The sequence below is a fragment of the Diceros bicornis genome, chromosome 14 (genome assembly GCF_020826845.1).
Source record: "Diceros bicornis minor isolate mBicDic1 chromosome 14, mDicBic1.mat.cur, whole genome shotgun sequence".
Taxonomy (NCBI): Eukaryota; Metazoa; Chordata; class Mammalia; order Perissodactyla; family Rhinocerotidae; genus Diceros; species Diceros bicornis.
Genome location: NC_080753.1, coordinates 30255144 through 30272235, shown reverse-complemented (window position 1 = coordinate 30272235; position 17092 = coordinate 30255144). Strand labels below are relative to the sequence as shown.

Below are 17092 nucleotides of genomic sequence, written 5' to 3'. Positions count from 1 at the left end.
GTTATCTATTCTTTCTACACAAATGGACACCCACATTTCTCTCCCACTAAGTGGTTTCATATCACAAATACTGTTTCACAGCCTGCTTTGATCACTTAGGAACGTGTTACAGACATTTTCCTGTGTTGGTAAATGTCTGTTTACTACATACACAGGACTCCCAGTAAAGCTGCTACAGGTGGTACTTATAAACACAGGTTGCCGTGCTTTTATAACACATGACCTCACCACTCCGAGCACAGCTAGAGGAATAAGAAATCAGCAACTGATGCAAAGGTAAGGTAGACATCTTCAAAATGGCCAGAAGCTAATGATGTGGCCTGGCAACTCTGCCCAAAGGTCCTAACTAGGCAAAACCAATCATATCCTCTCTCTTGGGAAGGCTGAATGTGAGATACACAGGCAGAGCCAACAGACTGGTGAGCGGTACACAAGGGAGTAAAAATCTAAAGCAAAAAGTGGTAAGTAGAAGCCAGGAGGCTGAGAAAAGATTAGAAAGGCAGCTCCTCCACAGTGGAATAGGGGCTGGGCCACTGGTGCAGCGACCAGGCTCCCTGAGCTACACTGCATTCCTGTTGTTCCACTCACCATGAGCAAGGCCTGCCTACCTACTGTGACTCAAGTTTCCAGTTCTGCATAGCCTAGCTAGGCAGCTGCTGTGACACTGTCATCTTCTTCCTAACTGAGCGATCTATAGATATGTCTCCTCCTAACAACCTGAAAGGACCTACCTCAACTGCATTTATATGGGTGCTCTAGAGCTCACATCAATAATTGTAGCACTTATTTTGTTAAGCACTTGCTATGTATTAAGCACTGGGGATTCAACAGTGAGCAAGAAAGAATGGTACTTTACGGGGTGTAAAATCCAGCACAGAAGACAAACAAGAAGTATTAATAAAGCATGATAGGGCCGGCCCCATGGCTTAGCGGTTAAGTGCACACGCTCTGCTGCTGGCGGCCCAGGTTCAGATCCCGGGCGTGCACCGACGCACTGCTTGTCCGGCCATGCTGAGGCCGCGTCCCACATGCAGCACCTAGAAGGATGTGCAACTATGACATACAGCTATCTACTGGGGCTTTGGGGAAAAAAAAAGGAGGAGGATAGGCAATAGATGTTAGCTCAGAGCCGGTCTTCCTCAGCAAAAAGAGGAGAATTAGCACGGATGTTAGCTCAGAGCTGATCTTACTCACACACACAAAAAATAATAAAAAAAATAAAGCATGATAAATACCATGATGTTAGAAGTACAGACTGCAATGGAAACACACAAGAAGAACAACGAAATCACAAAGACTACATGGAGGAAGTAACCTTCAGATTGAAGCACAAAGTTAGCCAGGTATGCCAGACACTGCAGATTGCTCACTCAATACTCATTCCCATCCACATGGACTCCACGACCACCAGCCTTGTAATGTTATGGAGTCTTGACAGAGCAACAGTAAAGTGGGTCAGTGTTTCCTATCAGGCCACCCGAGAGTCCTGGCCTCATTTAACAGGAAGGGCCGCTTTCTTTGGTGAATAAGCATCTTTCCATCCTAGAAATATTTAGAATGAAATATAAAAATGTTTAAGAGAATCAAAATCACAGTATAAATATTTCTATGTTAAGAAGCAGACGAGACATTTTATGATTTTATAATGTTTAAAAAAATTTGGACTATTAGATTATAACCTCAATCTTGAAAGTGTAATTGAAAAATTTATTTCTGACTTGTGATTTTAAGTTGAAAAATCTCAAGTTTATATACACTATGGGAATATTTAGAGAATCTATGACACACCTTATTTGTAACTTTAAATACTGCGATTCACAGGACTTTTTTGTTGAAGAGTTTCATAAGGTTTTTATTTTTTTTAGTCAGATGACCGAAATTCTTTAAAAAGCAGTCAAATATATTAAATTTATAAATGCAATCTGAAACATCTGCAAGTCTTCAATGAACTGGTCTAGGTATTATCCAAAGCCCCCTTATAAGTGACTAGTAAACTCTCCTATGCTTATTAATAGAGCAATCAGATCTATGAGCATTATGAAAGAACTAAGTTTTTGAAAATATGTACTTTAAAAAACTCATAACATTTTGAAAATTAAATAAACCCCTAAATAGTGATTTCTGCTTACAAAAGCTACCCTTCAAGGGCAACAAAAAATATCTACCTACATCCCCTCTGATTCCAAGTCTTATTCTCTGTTGATGGACATGGAATTGGAAAAACCACCTCATCCATTTTACTTTGATGGAAGCCACTGAAATGTTTGTTTTTGTAATGACACATTTCTCTAATTTTTATTGTTTGTATTTGGTACATTATTCTAAAGTTCCAAGCAGTTCATAGACATTTCTTCATCCTCTCAATCATGCTGGAATAAAGTACAAGGTACAGTATGACTCTCCTTTGACTGGAGGGGAAAAAACTGCTCAAAGTCAGGTAGGATTTGTCAGGGCTAAGAATGGCAGGCAGCAGGGTTTAATTTCAAGTTTGGAACTCCCTTCAATACAGGAGGTAGGTAAGATACTGATCCTATGAGGAATATAGTTTCATTATCTGTGCGCAACATTCACCTTCCTGTGTCATAAGCACTTGAATCCTACTTCATTCTATTCTGTTTTACCTACTGAAGGATGGTATGTAATTTCCAGGCAACAAAAGGGTAGTAAGCAAGGTCCCTATATCCCTTCCTACTCCCTTGTTGCATTTCCTACTGCAATCATCTAGTTTTCTACATCTTAGCTGCACTTGTATAACTCAGGGACAATTCAACCATAACACTCAAAAACAAAGCAACAATAGTAATAACTACTAGTATAAGCTTTCCTGAGACAGACGCCAAATCCAAATGTGCTCTACAAAGGTAGAGCTATCAGATTCCCCCTCACAGCTCCTAAAACCAAATAGCAAGTTTTGCACAAGGTCTCTGAACTTTTTCCTTTCTCTATTCTAGAACCATCACTCTATTTCAGGTCTTCCAACAACCTGAATCCACAACTGCCATGGTAACTCTGTCAAACATCACTTTTGCCTTACGTGCCTTAGAACCTACAGGAGCCAACTGGATTTAAATCAAAACTATGCAGCTTAATTTATATGGTGACTGACAAACAATAATGTACAACAAAAATTTCACAATAAAAAAAAATTATGCAGCTTAGGTCCACCAACTGGCCCTACCACACTTATTTGAATAGTCAAACCTTTGGGATCCTCCTGAAAGAACTCTGATAATTTCCACTTAGGGTATTTCTTCAGGACTTTTATCATTCCATACATTGTTCAATCTGTCAGACAAGCATGCAGTAATTACTTTCTGTTCACCTAGAGGCATACTATGCACAGGAAGGGAGGATTTAAACTAGGAATCATAATCTTTGTCCTCAGAGATTACAATCTAGTTATGGATACCAGATATATAATAAAATGAGGGGCAGGCCCAGTGACGTAGCAGTTATAAGTACGTGTGCTCTGCTTCAGGAGCTCAGGGTTCACAGATTCGGATCCCGGGCACGCACCGACGCACCACTTGTCAAGCCATGCTGTGGCAGACCTCCCATATAAAATAGAGGAAGATTGGCACGGATGTTAGCCTAGGGCCAATCTTCCTCAGCAAAAAGAGGAAGATTGGCATCAGATATTATTAGCCCAGAGCTAATCTTCCTCACACACAAAAAAAAGAGAGTGATAGAGCCAATGTAAGTCTATAGGAGTTCAGAGCGAGGAAAGAATCCCTTGAGTATTCCCAGGGTAAGATTAGTCTAAGAGAACTTCAGCAAAGGCTGGACCCAAAAGAAATGTATAATTTAGACTTGTTCTAACGCTATTTTATATGTCTTTAGAATCAGTCTTAAGTCCCCTGGGAAACAAGGAAATGGATCTAAAAAGCACTATCTATGTGGCCAGGGCAAGTAAATGGGGGTGATAAAACTTACACCACCGAGTTAGGAGTCCTAAATAAGATAAGATAAGCAGAGCATAGCATGGTGTCGCCACAAGAGGCTATGAAGAAACATCAGTTCCTTCCTCCTGGTTTTGAATTGCAATCTCTTTCTCAGTTCCCCCAAACAAACTGTAAGCTCTTGAAGTAAGGGAACTACAGGTCCAAGACTTTACTTCTTCTAACTGTTTATTCTAGAGTCTCTAGTAAGATATACTCTCACGTGTTGCTTAACGATGGGGATGCGTTCTGAGAAAAGCGTTGTTGGGTGATTTTGTCGTTATGCGAACATGATAGAGTGTACCTACACAAACCTAGGTGATATAACCTACTAGACACGTAGGCTATATGGTATTAATCTTACGAGACCACCGTCATATACGTGGTCCGTTGTCGACCAAAATGTCATTCGTGGTGCATGACTTTACTGGGCATGACCCAGGAAGTCAACACATGTATGTTGAGTATCATGTGACTGAGTGAAAAAGAAGATACTATTATCTTTCAAGTTGCACCATTAACAGCTTCTGACTAACAGAATTGTTGCTTCAGCCACTGTTCTAAGGCCAGGACCCAGGAAGCATGGGAGTACAAGGGCTGCCTCCTCCTTATCCAAAGGTTAATGAGAATGGGCCATTTATACCAATACTGCCTGTTCCTTTTATTTCTTAAGGCCAACGAACCATTTGATACTTGGTCTTCTGCCACAGGTAACAGAGGCAATGCTGGAAGAGATCCATGGAACATCACAAAGGACTGTGTAGTATACTGAGATACAGTCACTACCACAGAGGCCTCTCTCTGCATAGACTGATCAACATTACCATGTCACAATCTGATCACCTCTTTAATCAAGAAGGCACATGGTAACTGTTAAATGCTTTCTTTCTCTGATCATGAGTATGTTTATTCAGTGAGTGGTGATAAACTGAAGTTCACAGACATGACAAGTTCACGATTATAAGGTACGGCTGTGCCCTTTCTTCTCAGTGCATACCTCCTCGCAGACTTCACGGACAGCTGCCACACTCGGCTCCTCCTCGGGCTCCATGCCTCCTCCAGGGACAATCCATCGGTCTGGATGGCGACTACTGCTCACAAGTAGCACCTGAAAGTCACAGAGGTCACATGGGCAGTTAAAAACTCAAAAAGACACATTCATCCAAATTCAGAGTTTAAACAAAGTAAAAGTATTCTATTCTTTATTTATACCTCTCCAAATCACTTCTTATAAGGTAACTTTTGTTTCTGTTTGAAAAAGTAGACAATCTGCCTAGTAAAAGCAGAAGGGCATCTGAACCAGTGGCCTTTATCTCTACCCTCCCCTCAGACTCTCAGTCACTTGTCCTATCTACCTTCTCCTTCATTCCCTTCTCTAAAGCCCTTTGAACACAGAGCTGACAAGGACTAAAAAGACTGTCAGTGGTGAGCCTGTGAGCACTGTGAGGGGCTAGCCAGAAGGAACGAAGTCCTCAGCCGTGGTTGGCAACACAGTCCCAACACTTTCCCTCCAAGGTTCTCACTCCTTTGTGTCCCAGTTCCTGCTCCATCAGATGGCCATAGACCAATACAACACACCACCCTAAGCTCTAAGTATGCACTGAGAACCTAACCCTCTCATCTACATGAGAAGTGGAAAAATTTCTTTTCATCATGCTTTCAGCCAAGATAAAACTGGAATTTTTTTACTAGAAAATTTTATTAAGAAATGAAAGAAAACCCACACACACAAAATACTGATGTAGCATATAGTTTACTAATTCAAATTTAATCAACATTCTAGTCATGGTTGACATAAAGTCTAGAATTTTCCTACTTCCTTTTCCTTGCCCCTCTCCAGGACAGATGCTAAAAACAAGTTAGCTGGACTTCTTATTTGGAGGTAGAGTTGGGCTGGCATTATTTATAAAACTAAAGGAATCTTCAACCATTCCCTAAACTATCACTTCCTGATGATGTCTTCTGAACCTCCGTCCCTATTCCAAACCATGTTCCCCATCCCACCCCACATCCACCCCCAGCACTTAACTTCTACTCTGCAGTCATCCTTGTAGCCTGAAAGAAAATGCTACTTCCTCTCTAGCCCTTATAGATTCCACCACTGACTTCCCGATGACTACCTTCCAGTCATCTCCTCTCTCTCCCTTGAAGTCTCTGCAACTATCTATGGGCCCCTGGAAATTCTACCTTTTTCTTCATCCTTAATCCATTTTTTTATGTCATAACAGATTCTCCTGATGCACCTCTACAAAATCTGTGATCTGTAGACTCAGAGGGGACCACGGAGTTCCATGAAGGAAATCCCTGAATCCATATACGGTCAGCAATATATACAGCCCATGGACTGAGAAAATAATGTCTTCTACTTAGAAGTACTATTTTTTAAATGTATATAAGTTCTGCTTTGATTAATACAATGCAGGATAATTTAAAATAATATAAAATCCATAGCAGTTTTTGGTTGATGTGTATATATGCTTAATCAAGGGATACACAATGTGGACTTTCCATAAAATTTTGATTTTAAATAAAAGTCCTCATTGGACTCCTACTTCATATACAAAAATTAACTCAAAATGGACCAACAACCTAAATGTAAGAGTTAAAACTATAAAATGGGGGTAAATCTTTATGACCTTGGATTTGGCAAGATATGCCAAATTCTTAGACACAACAGCAAAAGCATGAGCAAGAAAAAAAAAAATCGATAAACTGGACTTCGTCAAAATTAGAAACATCTGCATATCAAAGGACATTATCAAGAATATAAAGGGCCGGCCCAGTGGTGCAAGTGGTTAATTGCGCTCGCTCCGCTGTTGCGGCCCGGGGTTCACCGGTTCGGATCCCGGGCGCGCACCGACGCACTGCTTGGCCAGCCACGCTGTGGCGGCGTCCCATATAAAGTGGAGGAAGACGAGCACGGATGTTAGCCCAGGGCCAGTCTTCCTCGGCAAAAAAAAAAAAAAAAATAAAAAAATAAAGAGCCAGCCCTGGTGGTCTAGTGGTTAAGATTCAGCACGCTCACCACCATCGCCTGGGTTCATTTCCCAGTCATGGAACCACACCACCCATCTGTCAGTTGTCATACTGTGGCGGCAGCTCACATAGAAAATTAAACTAACAACTAAGATACACAACTATGCACTGAAGCTTTAAAAAAAAATAATTAAATGAAAAAAGAAAGGAAAAAAAATGGGGGGCCGGCCCTACAGCATAGTGGTTAAGTTCAGCGCACTCTGATCTCGGGCACGGACCTACACCACTCGTCAGCCATGCTGTGGCAGTGACCCACATATAAAGTGGAGGAAGACTGGCACAGATGTCAGCTCAGGGCTAATCTTCCTCAAGCAAAAAAAGAGGAAGATTGGCGACAGATGTTAGCTCAGGGCGAATCTTCCTCACCAAAAAAAAAAAAAAAAAAAGAATGTGAAAAGGCAACCTGCAGAATGGAAGAAAATATTTGCAAATCATCTATCTGATCTATTAAGGGTCTGGTATCCAAAATACATAAAGAACTCTTACAACTCAACAAAAAGATGAATAGCATTTCTCCAAAGAAGATTTACAACTAGCCAACAAGCACATGAAAAGATGCTCAACATCATTCATTAGTCACTAGGGAAGTGCAAAGTAAAACCACCATGAGACACCACTTTACAACCACTAAAATGGCTATAATTCCAAAAATAACAAGTACTGACATGGATGTAAAGAAATCGGAACCCTCATACACTGCCAGCAGGAATGTAAAATAATTCAGGCACTGTGGAAAACAGTTCAGTGGTTTGAGATTTTTCCTCAAAAATTTCTCAAATTACCATATGATCTAGTAATTCCACTCCCAGGCATATACCCCAAAGAACTGAAAACATGTACTCAAACACTTACACAGAAATGTTCATAGCAGCATTATTCACAACAGCCAAAAAGCAGAAACAACTCAAATGCCTGTCAGTGGATTAATGGACAAACAGAACGTGGCACATACATACATAGATTAGTATTCAGCCACGAAAAAGAAATGAAGTACTGATACATGCTACATAGTGGACGAACTCTGAAAACATTATGCTAAGCGAAAGTCAGATTCAAAAAGTCAAATTCTGTATGATCTCATTTATATGAAATATGCAGAGTAGGTAAATCCATAGAGACAGAAAGCAGACTGGTGGTTGCCAATAACTGGGGGAAGGGAAGGGAAGAATGGGGAGTAACTGCTTAACGGGTACAGGGTTTTATTTTAGAATGATGAAAGTGTTTTGAAACTAGATAGAAGTGGTGGTTGCTAAATGCCACTGACTTGGTCACTTTAAAACGGTTAATGTTTTGTTATGTTTAACTTCACCTCAATAAAATAAAACTAGTTTTCAGATCACAGTAATTTTTTAAAAGCTAAAGGAGTCAGTGCCACTACTCTGTTCTTCAGAGTCTACGCTCCAAGAAAGCAGCCTTCCAGAAGGTTATCCTTAGTTTTACAATATTAAATTATAAAGCTAAAATAATATACTATTTCCATGAAAGAAAAAGATCATTGCCACACCTGTTCTTCTTGATAAATATGGCTAATCTTACATTTTAAAAAATTCCTTATCAAAAGGAAAATAAACCCAAATATAATCATATTTGTTAATTCAAGTTCAAAAGTTAAAAAAAGCCCTCCAAAGACACCCTATACAATGGCATCTAAGTCATATCTATCTATCTAATCTTCAAGGAAGATTCAAGAAGAGAAAGTAGAAAAAGGGGTTAATCCTTCACTGATTTGTTATATAAATAACAAAATGTAGTCTTTCTTCCTAGAGTTCTCTGACTTCCTGGCAGTATTTACCAGCCATCCTTTTTTTTTCTTTCAAATGTGTTTATTTTCATACTTATGTTCTTTTGCTACATTTGGTGAATGTATGGTTGTATATATATATTTTTTTTTTTTGTGAGGAAGATTAGCCCTAAGCTAACATCTGATGGCAATCCTCCTCTTTTTGCTGAGGAAGATTGGCCCTGGGCTAACATCTGTGCCCATCTTCCTCTACTTTATATGGGACGCCACCACAGCATGGCTTCACAAGCGGTGCCTCGGTACGCGACTGGGATCCGAACCTGCCAACCCCGGGCTGCTGCAGCGGAGCGTGTGCACTTAACCGCTACACCACCAGGCTGGCCCTCCAGCCATTCTAAACCTAAGCATTTGCATCAAAGGCTGACTAGGGCTATCCAATTAGGTTATAGTCCAAATGAAAGACCTTTACAGGGACATTTCAAAGCTAAAGCAAAGAAAATGAAACCTCTAACATAAAGTATAATTTAATTTCTGAATTTCAATCAACATGAAATATTAATTAGTAAATCTTGCAAGTGTTATTGCTTTGCATATTCAAAACATAACTATATGAGGTAAAACTATATGTAATACTGAGGCTGGAGAAAGCAAGCCTCATTACTTTGTAGTCACATGTCAAAGCAAACCCTATTACCAGTAAACAGTTCTCCTCAGTAAGTTTCCTTGACAACCCAATGCAAATTTATTGCAAAAAAAACAAAACAAAATATTCCTTACTTTAGCCAGAGGCTTTACTCCTCACTACTTTATAAAACAATAAGTGGTATTCTGGTCAGTAAATTCTTATTCTGAAGCTTGATTTTTAAATACATAATTATCTAAAAAGAAATTAAATGGCAAAGCTCCTAAAAGATCCTGAAAACGACACACTAAAAAAAAAAACAGAATTTGTCATTTATTCAACAAACATTCATTAAGCATGATCATGAACCAGGAATGGCAGAGGCAGAGATTAAAACCTCTGCAATTTTGAGGCAGATCAAAGTGGGGGATTGGCCGGCCAGGTATCAGACCTTCTTATGAAGCTCTTGTCATTGAGAGAGGTGATATCAGTGCAGAGATGGACAAATGTGTCCAGGGAACATACCCTCCCATCTATGAGCTCTTGGATTCGTGATACAGGTGACCCTGCTAGGACAACTTATTATCCACATGGACACAGAGAAAAATCATTATATTGATTAGGGACACATGCAGCAAAAGAATAAAGAAATGTGTGGGAAAGATAAAACTAATGGGAGGAGATTTGCATAAAGGGCTTCAGGGGAACAGTCATGTTTTATTTCTTAGGGTTTTTTGTATTGCTTTAATATTGCTTAATACAAATTTTCAAAAGAATATAATAGCCATAGTCTTTGCCCTAAAGAAACTGAGTATCTAGCAGAGAGAGAAAAGAAAAAAAAAAAAAAAGAGTAATAATACAGAGTGAGGAGTGCTGTGGTTGAGGTATGCATGGTACCACAATGACACTGAAAAGAGACACCTAACCCAGGCTGCCAGGAGGCGGTAGAGGGATGGTAAGGGGAAAGTTTCTTAGAGGAAGCGACCTAGTTGAACCCAAGCTCAAGGACATCTATTCAACAAAAAATCATCAGAAGCCTACTGTGTGCCCATGTGCTTGGGACACAAAAGGTAGGTAGAGACAGCCTCAGCTCTTGAGAAATTTAAAGTCCAGTGGATGAGACTGACAAGAAGACAGGTGACTGATTATATTTCAGTGACTGTGCCAGAGACCATAATGCTCACTAGGTATTTCATGTTCTTGCCTACAGTATCCATTCCCTCTTACTATTAGGTGAGGCCATTTCACTAATTCTGGCTAATGAAATGTGAGCAGAAGGGACACGTGTCATTTCTGGGCTAAGGCAGGGAGAAGCCTATCCAGTCTCTCTCTCTTTCTCTCTCACAGTGCCCAAGGACACAGTGAGTCCCAGCTGCTGTAGCGACAAGCCTGGGCCCCTGAATGGAAGAGAGTTCCCGCGTGGAGCAGAGCCTCTGAAAACCCATGACTGGGCACCGGCCCTGTGGCATAATGGTTAAGTACACGTGCTCCACTGCAGCGGCCCGAGGTTCGCAGGTTCGGATCCCAGGCGCGGACCTACACACCTCTTATCAAGCCATGCTGTGGCAGGCGTCCCACATATAAAGTAGAGGAAGATGGTCATGGATGTTAGCCCAGGGCCAATCTTCCTCAGCAAAAAAGAGGATTGGCAACAGATGTGAGCTCAGGGCTAATCCTTCTCACCAAAAAAAATAATAATAATAATGAAAACCATGACTGATAGGTATCATAACAGAGAATAAAACTCTATTGTGTTAAGGGGCCGGCCCGGTGGTGCAAGCGGTTAGGTGTGCACGTTCCGCTGCGGCGGCCCAGGGTTCGCCGGTTCAGATCCCGGGCGAGCACTGCTTGGCAAGCCATGCTGTGGCGGTATCCCATATAAAGTGGAGGAAGATGGGCACGGATGTTAGCCCAGGGCCAATCTTCCTCAGAAAAAAAACAGGAGGATTGCCAGATGTTAGCACAGGGCTGATCTCCTCACAAAAAAAAAAAAAAAAAAAAAAAAAACACTCTATGTGTGAAAACAACAAGATTTCAGGGTAAATTTCTTACTGCAGCATAACCTAGTCTATCCAGACTAACAGTGTGAGAGGTCAGTGAAATACCTAAGGATCTGTTCTGTTGACTGCCTCACATCCAATCCCTAAGTAGAGAGTCTGACCAATGTAAGTGGCCAATAATTGTTTGATGAGCAAATCAAAGAATGGACCAATGACCAACTGAACAAACAACTGCTTTAAAAAAGGAATGCAGGGGCCGGCCCGATGGCGCAGCAGTTAAGTGCGCGTGCTCCGTTTTGGCAGCTGGGGCTTTGCAGGTTCGGATCCCAGGTGCACACCGACACACCGCTTGTCAAGCCATGCTGTGGTGGTGTCCCATATAAAGTAGAGGAAGATGGGCACGGATGTTAGCCCAGGGCCAGTCTTCCTTGGCAAAAAAAAGAGGAGGATTGGCGTTGGATGTTAGCTCAGGGCTGATCTTCCTCACCAAAAAAAAAAAAAAAAAAAAAAAGGAATGCAGAGAGCATACAGAAGGGGTTACTTAGCGAGGCTGAACAAAAAGGCAGGGGTCCAATTATAAAGAGTTTGGATTGAAACCTGAAGGCAGTGGGGTAAGTCACTGAAGTTATTTAAGCAAAGAAATGACATAACCCAATTTGGATTTTAGAAAGGTCACTTTGACTTGGGCTGGAGACGGACAAGCCTGGTAACAGAATAGGTTTCTGTAGTTAATTCAGGTTGAGAAAGGATGAGGAGAGAAGTAGGAGTTGGAAGGAGGTGACAGGTTTCCAGATATACAGAAGGAAGAATCCACAGGACCAGGTGACTGACAGGATGTAGGCTGGGTCAATGGTGGAGCTGCCCTCCCAGGAGAGTGGAAGGGTCAGTGGAGGAGGGAACCACAAGGAAGTTTCCTCCAAACATATAAATTTGAAAGTTCAATGAGATGTCTAATGAATATTTCTAGTGGACAATCATATAAATGTGGGACTGGAGCTAAGAAGAGGGAAAGAGACAAAGATTTGGGAAACAGTAGTCTCAGACTCTTCTAGCCAGGATGAGACTAACACCAGGGAGAACATGTGCATTTGTAAAGCTCTAGCTAGATAAGCTGTCTCCATTTCCCCTACCTATCCTTCACTCTCTTTGGTGTCAGGCAAATTTCCATTTGCACTGCCAAGAGTATAGTGGGGGTAGATATATTCCAGGTATCACAGGTTAAAATTTTGGAAATATTTTCCTTAAAAATTAGATTACCTGGGGCCAGCTGGGTGGCGCAGAGGTTAAGCGTGCGCACTCCGCTTCAGCAGCCCGCGGGTTCGCAGGTCTGGATCCCGGCCGTGCACGGACGCACCACTTGTCAAGCCATGCTGTGGCGGCGTCCCATATAAAGTAGAGTGAGATGGGCATGGATGTTAGCCCAGGGCCAATCTTCCTTGGCAAAAAGAGGAGGATTGGCATCGGATGTTAGCTCAGGGCTGATCTTCCTCACCAAAAAAAAAAATTAGATTATCTATGGTGATAATCATGAAATTATCCTGACTAGCAAGCTATATATCTCAGATATATTACTAATTTCTAGAAAATTGCATGCAGTAATGCACCTAACATGATTTCATTTCCAACAACGCAATGCCCCCGGCATTCAACAGCCCCTCAGCACTTCCATTACTCCCAGAGAGTTCTCCTGGTATTCCAGACGGCACTAGGGCTGCACTCTATCAAATCGATGATATGCCCTGCAAACTGCTTCTACAGACAAGCCCTTTTTAATCATTTATGTGTCCCTTCTAAAAAATAAGACCAATATAACAGTGAATAATTATCTGCACTTGCTTGGATTCCAGATAAAAGAAGTTTACTATTTTTTACCACAAGTTTTTGTGCACCATGACCCTATAAAACGTGTAAAAGATGAGTAGGGGCCGACCCAGTGGCGCAGTGGTTAAGTTTTCATGCTCTGCTTTGGCAGCCCAGAGTTCGTGGGTTCAGATCCCGGGCGTGTCTGGACCTACATACTGCTCATGAAGCCATGCTGTGGCGGCGTTCCACATACAAAATAGAGGAAGATGGGCACAGATGTTAGCTCAGGGACAATCTCCCTCAAGCAAAAGAGGAAGACTGGGGACAGATGTTAGCTCAGGGCCAATCTTCCTCACCAAAAAAAAAAAAAAAAGGAAAGAAAGAAAGAAAACGATGAGTAAAGCTGAGCATGAGGTGAAACAACATGTTCAAATTAAATGAGCAAATTATCACAGGGCCAAACAGTAGTTTCAGTTTCTAGAGTTTTAAAGCCATTTTACCCTTTTGCTATTTTTTTTTCCTACACAGGAGCTCAAAATACTACTAAAAGGAGGCACAAGTAGACATAAACAGTTTACAAAATGCCTTATAAACATTCCTTCACTTTATCTAGCTAATCAGGTTGTTTATTTAACAAAAGAGGAAATTCCCTGCCTAGTACAAAGAAACACCATACTGTCCTATGAACAGATAGTCTGACAGTTTTTACTTTGGGAGCAAGAAAGTATTTTAACAACAGTAAGAAAAGGCAGTCATAGACACAAACCATTATACACAGATATTATTCTTAAGTATGTATAATACCAGACTTCTAAATGAGAGTGTCCTGCCCTGCCTTTTCAAATTAACGCCTAAATGTTAAGAAAATCACACATGGCACTTTATATTGCCTGGTATTCAACGACTTTTTTTATTTCTAAAAAGAAGACTAAAGAAACCAGTAAACTTGGCCATATTTGAAGGCTATATAAAAATAAAAACAAAGACTGAAAGTTGCTGGATTGCACTGAACATAACTTACTGGAACGTCCGAGTTGTTTCTGTAAACCTTAACCCCTCCCACAACTCTTGTAAATACTGAAAGAAAACAGACTAATGCTGGGGGGAAATAAATGATAACAGCAGCGGTAACATTTATTCAGTGCCCACTTTGTGCCACGTGTTGCATTTTACATATTTTATTTTTAACACACTATCTCTAATTTTCAAATAACCATGCAAGCCAGGTATTACAGAATTCTCGCCATTATACCAATGAGGAAACTCAGTCTTAGATGACTGGGTGACGTGGCAAAGGGCACCAAAAGGGTCAGCACTGAGTCAGGATTCAAAGCATGGTCCATACGCCTGACTGACCACCACGCCACTGAGAGCCTGTTACAGCCACGATGTAGCTAACCCCACATGAAAAACCCTCTGAAAACTTAACCGCCACTGGATAAAAGCCACATGATTTTCTCCAGACTGGTATAAGGAAAGGAAAAGATGGAGAAGGCATTTAAACCCAATCTTTAATTCAAATCAAGGATTTGAAACACTTTTCAATATTCTCTTCCATGAGCAGAGGATATTTGCTTATTTATTACATCTTTCCTGGGCAGAGGTGTCTTCTACATAGAGGACAATGAACTCCTCTATATTATGCAACTTTTTTACACCTTCTTTTCTGAAAATATTTATTAATAAATATAGAAAATGACTACTAATTCTCAATATGAAGCTTCACTATTTTTCACATTTGTTTAGAAACTACCACATTTCAAGTAACTCCTTACTTAAGCATGTATTCCACAAATAACAGCTGTCCAGTCATTATTTGCTTAGAAATGAACTAAGGCATGGGGGGAGGGCAGTAAAGGGCAGAGATGTGCAAATATATATAAAGCCTACCCTTGAACAGGCCACCCTCTAATGCAAGAACGGGCAAACCGTGGCCCATGGGCCAAATCCAGCCTACCACCTGTTTCTGTACGGCCCATGACCTAAGAATGGTCTTTACATTTTCAAAAGGTTGAAAAAAATCAAAAGAAGAATACTTTGTGGCATGTGAATTTATATGAAATTCAAATTTCAGTGTCCAATAATAAAGTTTATAGGAACACAGCCATGCTCATCCATTTACCTATAGCCTATGGTTGCTTTCAAGCTACAATGGCAAAGTTAAGTAGTCCTGACAGAGATCACGTGGCCCACACAGCCAAAAATATTTACTATCTGGTCCTTTACAGAAAAATTTGCCAACCCTTGATCTAATGAAGGGCCCAAGCAGCCACAACATTATGTTGATAAAGGACTATTACGGAGGAAAAAAGACTCCAACAGGGTCCCAAAACACTTCTCAAGAGGGAACCTCTGAGCTGGGCCTAGAGGAGGAATTTATTGATCCCAGAAAGAAGAGGTGTTTCAGGCAAGAGGCACTGCAATTGTAAAGGCACAGATGCAAGAAACAGTATACAGTCATGCACCGCATAACATTTCAGTCAACAACAAACTGCATATATATATGACAGTGGTCCCATAAGATTAGTACCATGTAGCCTAGGCATGTAGTAGGCTATACCATTTAGGTTTGTGTAAGCACACTCTATGATGTTTGCACAACGATGAAAATGCCTAAAAAGATGCGTTTCTCAGAACATATCCCTATTGTTAAGCGATGCATAACTGTATTATATCCAGGGAATGCTGAGAAATTCAAGTGGTTTGATGTGGTATGGAGTGCATGATGGGAAAGAGGAAGAGGGCAACAAAGGAGGGACCGGTATATAAAGCTACACTGGGACCAGTATAAAAAGTTCATATAGCAAGCACACCAAAGAGTTATGGCAACTGAAGGCAACTGGGAATTCTCCTTGTTTTTTAAGGAGAAAAATGGCAATCTCACTTGTGTTTCAGAAGCCTGAATCTAGAGGCTGAAAGAGTGATGGGCTGGAGGTGGGACAGGGAGGTCAGTCAGAGATAAGGGAGATGGATATAATCAGTGTCCCTGGAGATGGGGAGCACCAAGTGGATTCAAGTCAAATTTAGGAGACAGCAATGACAGGAAGTGGTAACTAATCAGAAAGGAGGGTGCCGTGAAAGGGATACAGAGGCTATGGCTTCTTACCGGGGTCAACAGGTGGACCGAGACATCCATTTCTCAAGAAAGAGAAATACAAGAGGGGAGCAGGTAGGAAAGAAAAAAACAGTTTGAGGTACCTATAGGAAAAGTTAGGCTTCCGACATTCTCTGTACATAATGGGAACTTCAAAACCTCAATTTAAATGTCCATTTGAAAGCATTCACCCAAGAAACAATGGTTGCCTCTGTACAGTACAATTGGCAGCACTAAAGAGGAGGAGGCATTTCACTTTAAAACCTTGTGTACAGCTTGAATATTTTAGAACAAGCATTTGAGACTCTTATAATTGGCCAAGAAGAATACCAAGCATTATTCCTTAGGAAATTTCTGAAAGCCAAATGGAGTGAATGAAATATTTGGAACGCTCAAGTTTCTTGAGGTCATTAAAACAAACGAAGCCACAGCAACAGCATTCCTGACATCCATAAACTGCATTATTTTCCCGCACACAGTCTTAGAACTATAGGAATATACCGTAAAAAGCCAGGTATTGTGTCCCCAAAGTAGCATCGACGTATTAATCACATTTCAATCTAATTTAAGATGTCAAAGTTTAAGTCACAGTTGTATGCTATCTACTTTATAGAGGAGAACAGTCAGGAGGCTTGGGTTATGGTTCTGCCTCTTACACCAACCAGCCACACAACTGCAAAAGAATAAATTATATTCTCTAGGTTTCAGCTTTCTCAGTTTTAAAATGAGGTGGTGCAGGGACCAGCCCAGTGGTGTAGTAGTTAAGTTCTTGTGCTCTGCTTCCGGCGGCCCAGGGTTCACGGGTTCGGATCCCTGGCACAGACCTACGCACCACTCATCAAACCACACTGTGCCAGG

At 41.0% G+C, this 17092-nt stretch overlaps 1 protein-coding gene across 3 annotated transcripts in view; it reads right to left on the bottom strand.

The window, feature by feature from the left end:
• Window positions 1-17092, bottom strand: part of NUDT3 (nudix hydrolase 3) — a 124171-nt gene that overhangs the window by 57102 nt on the left and 49977 nt on the right. For all 3 annotated transcript variants that reach the window (XM_058554577.1, XM_058554579.1, XM_058554576.1), the window contains exon 2: window positions 4936-5046. In XM_058554577.1, the coding sequence (XP_058410560.1) occupies window positions 4936-5046 (111 nt within the window). The remainder of the gene's footprint in view (window positions 1-4935; window positions 5047-17092) is intronic.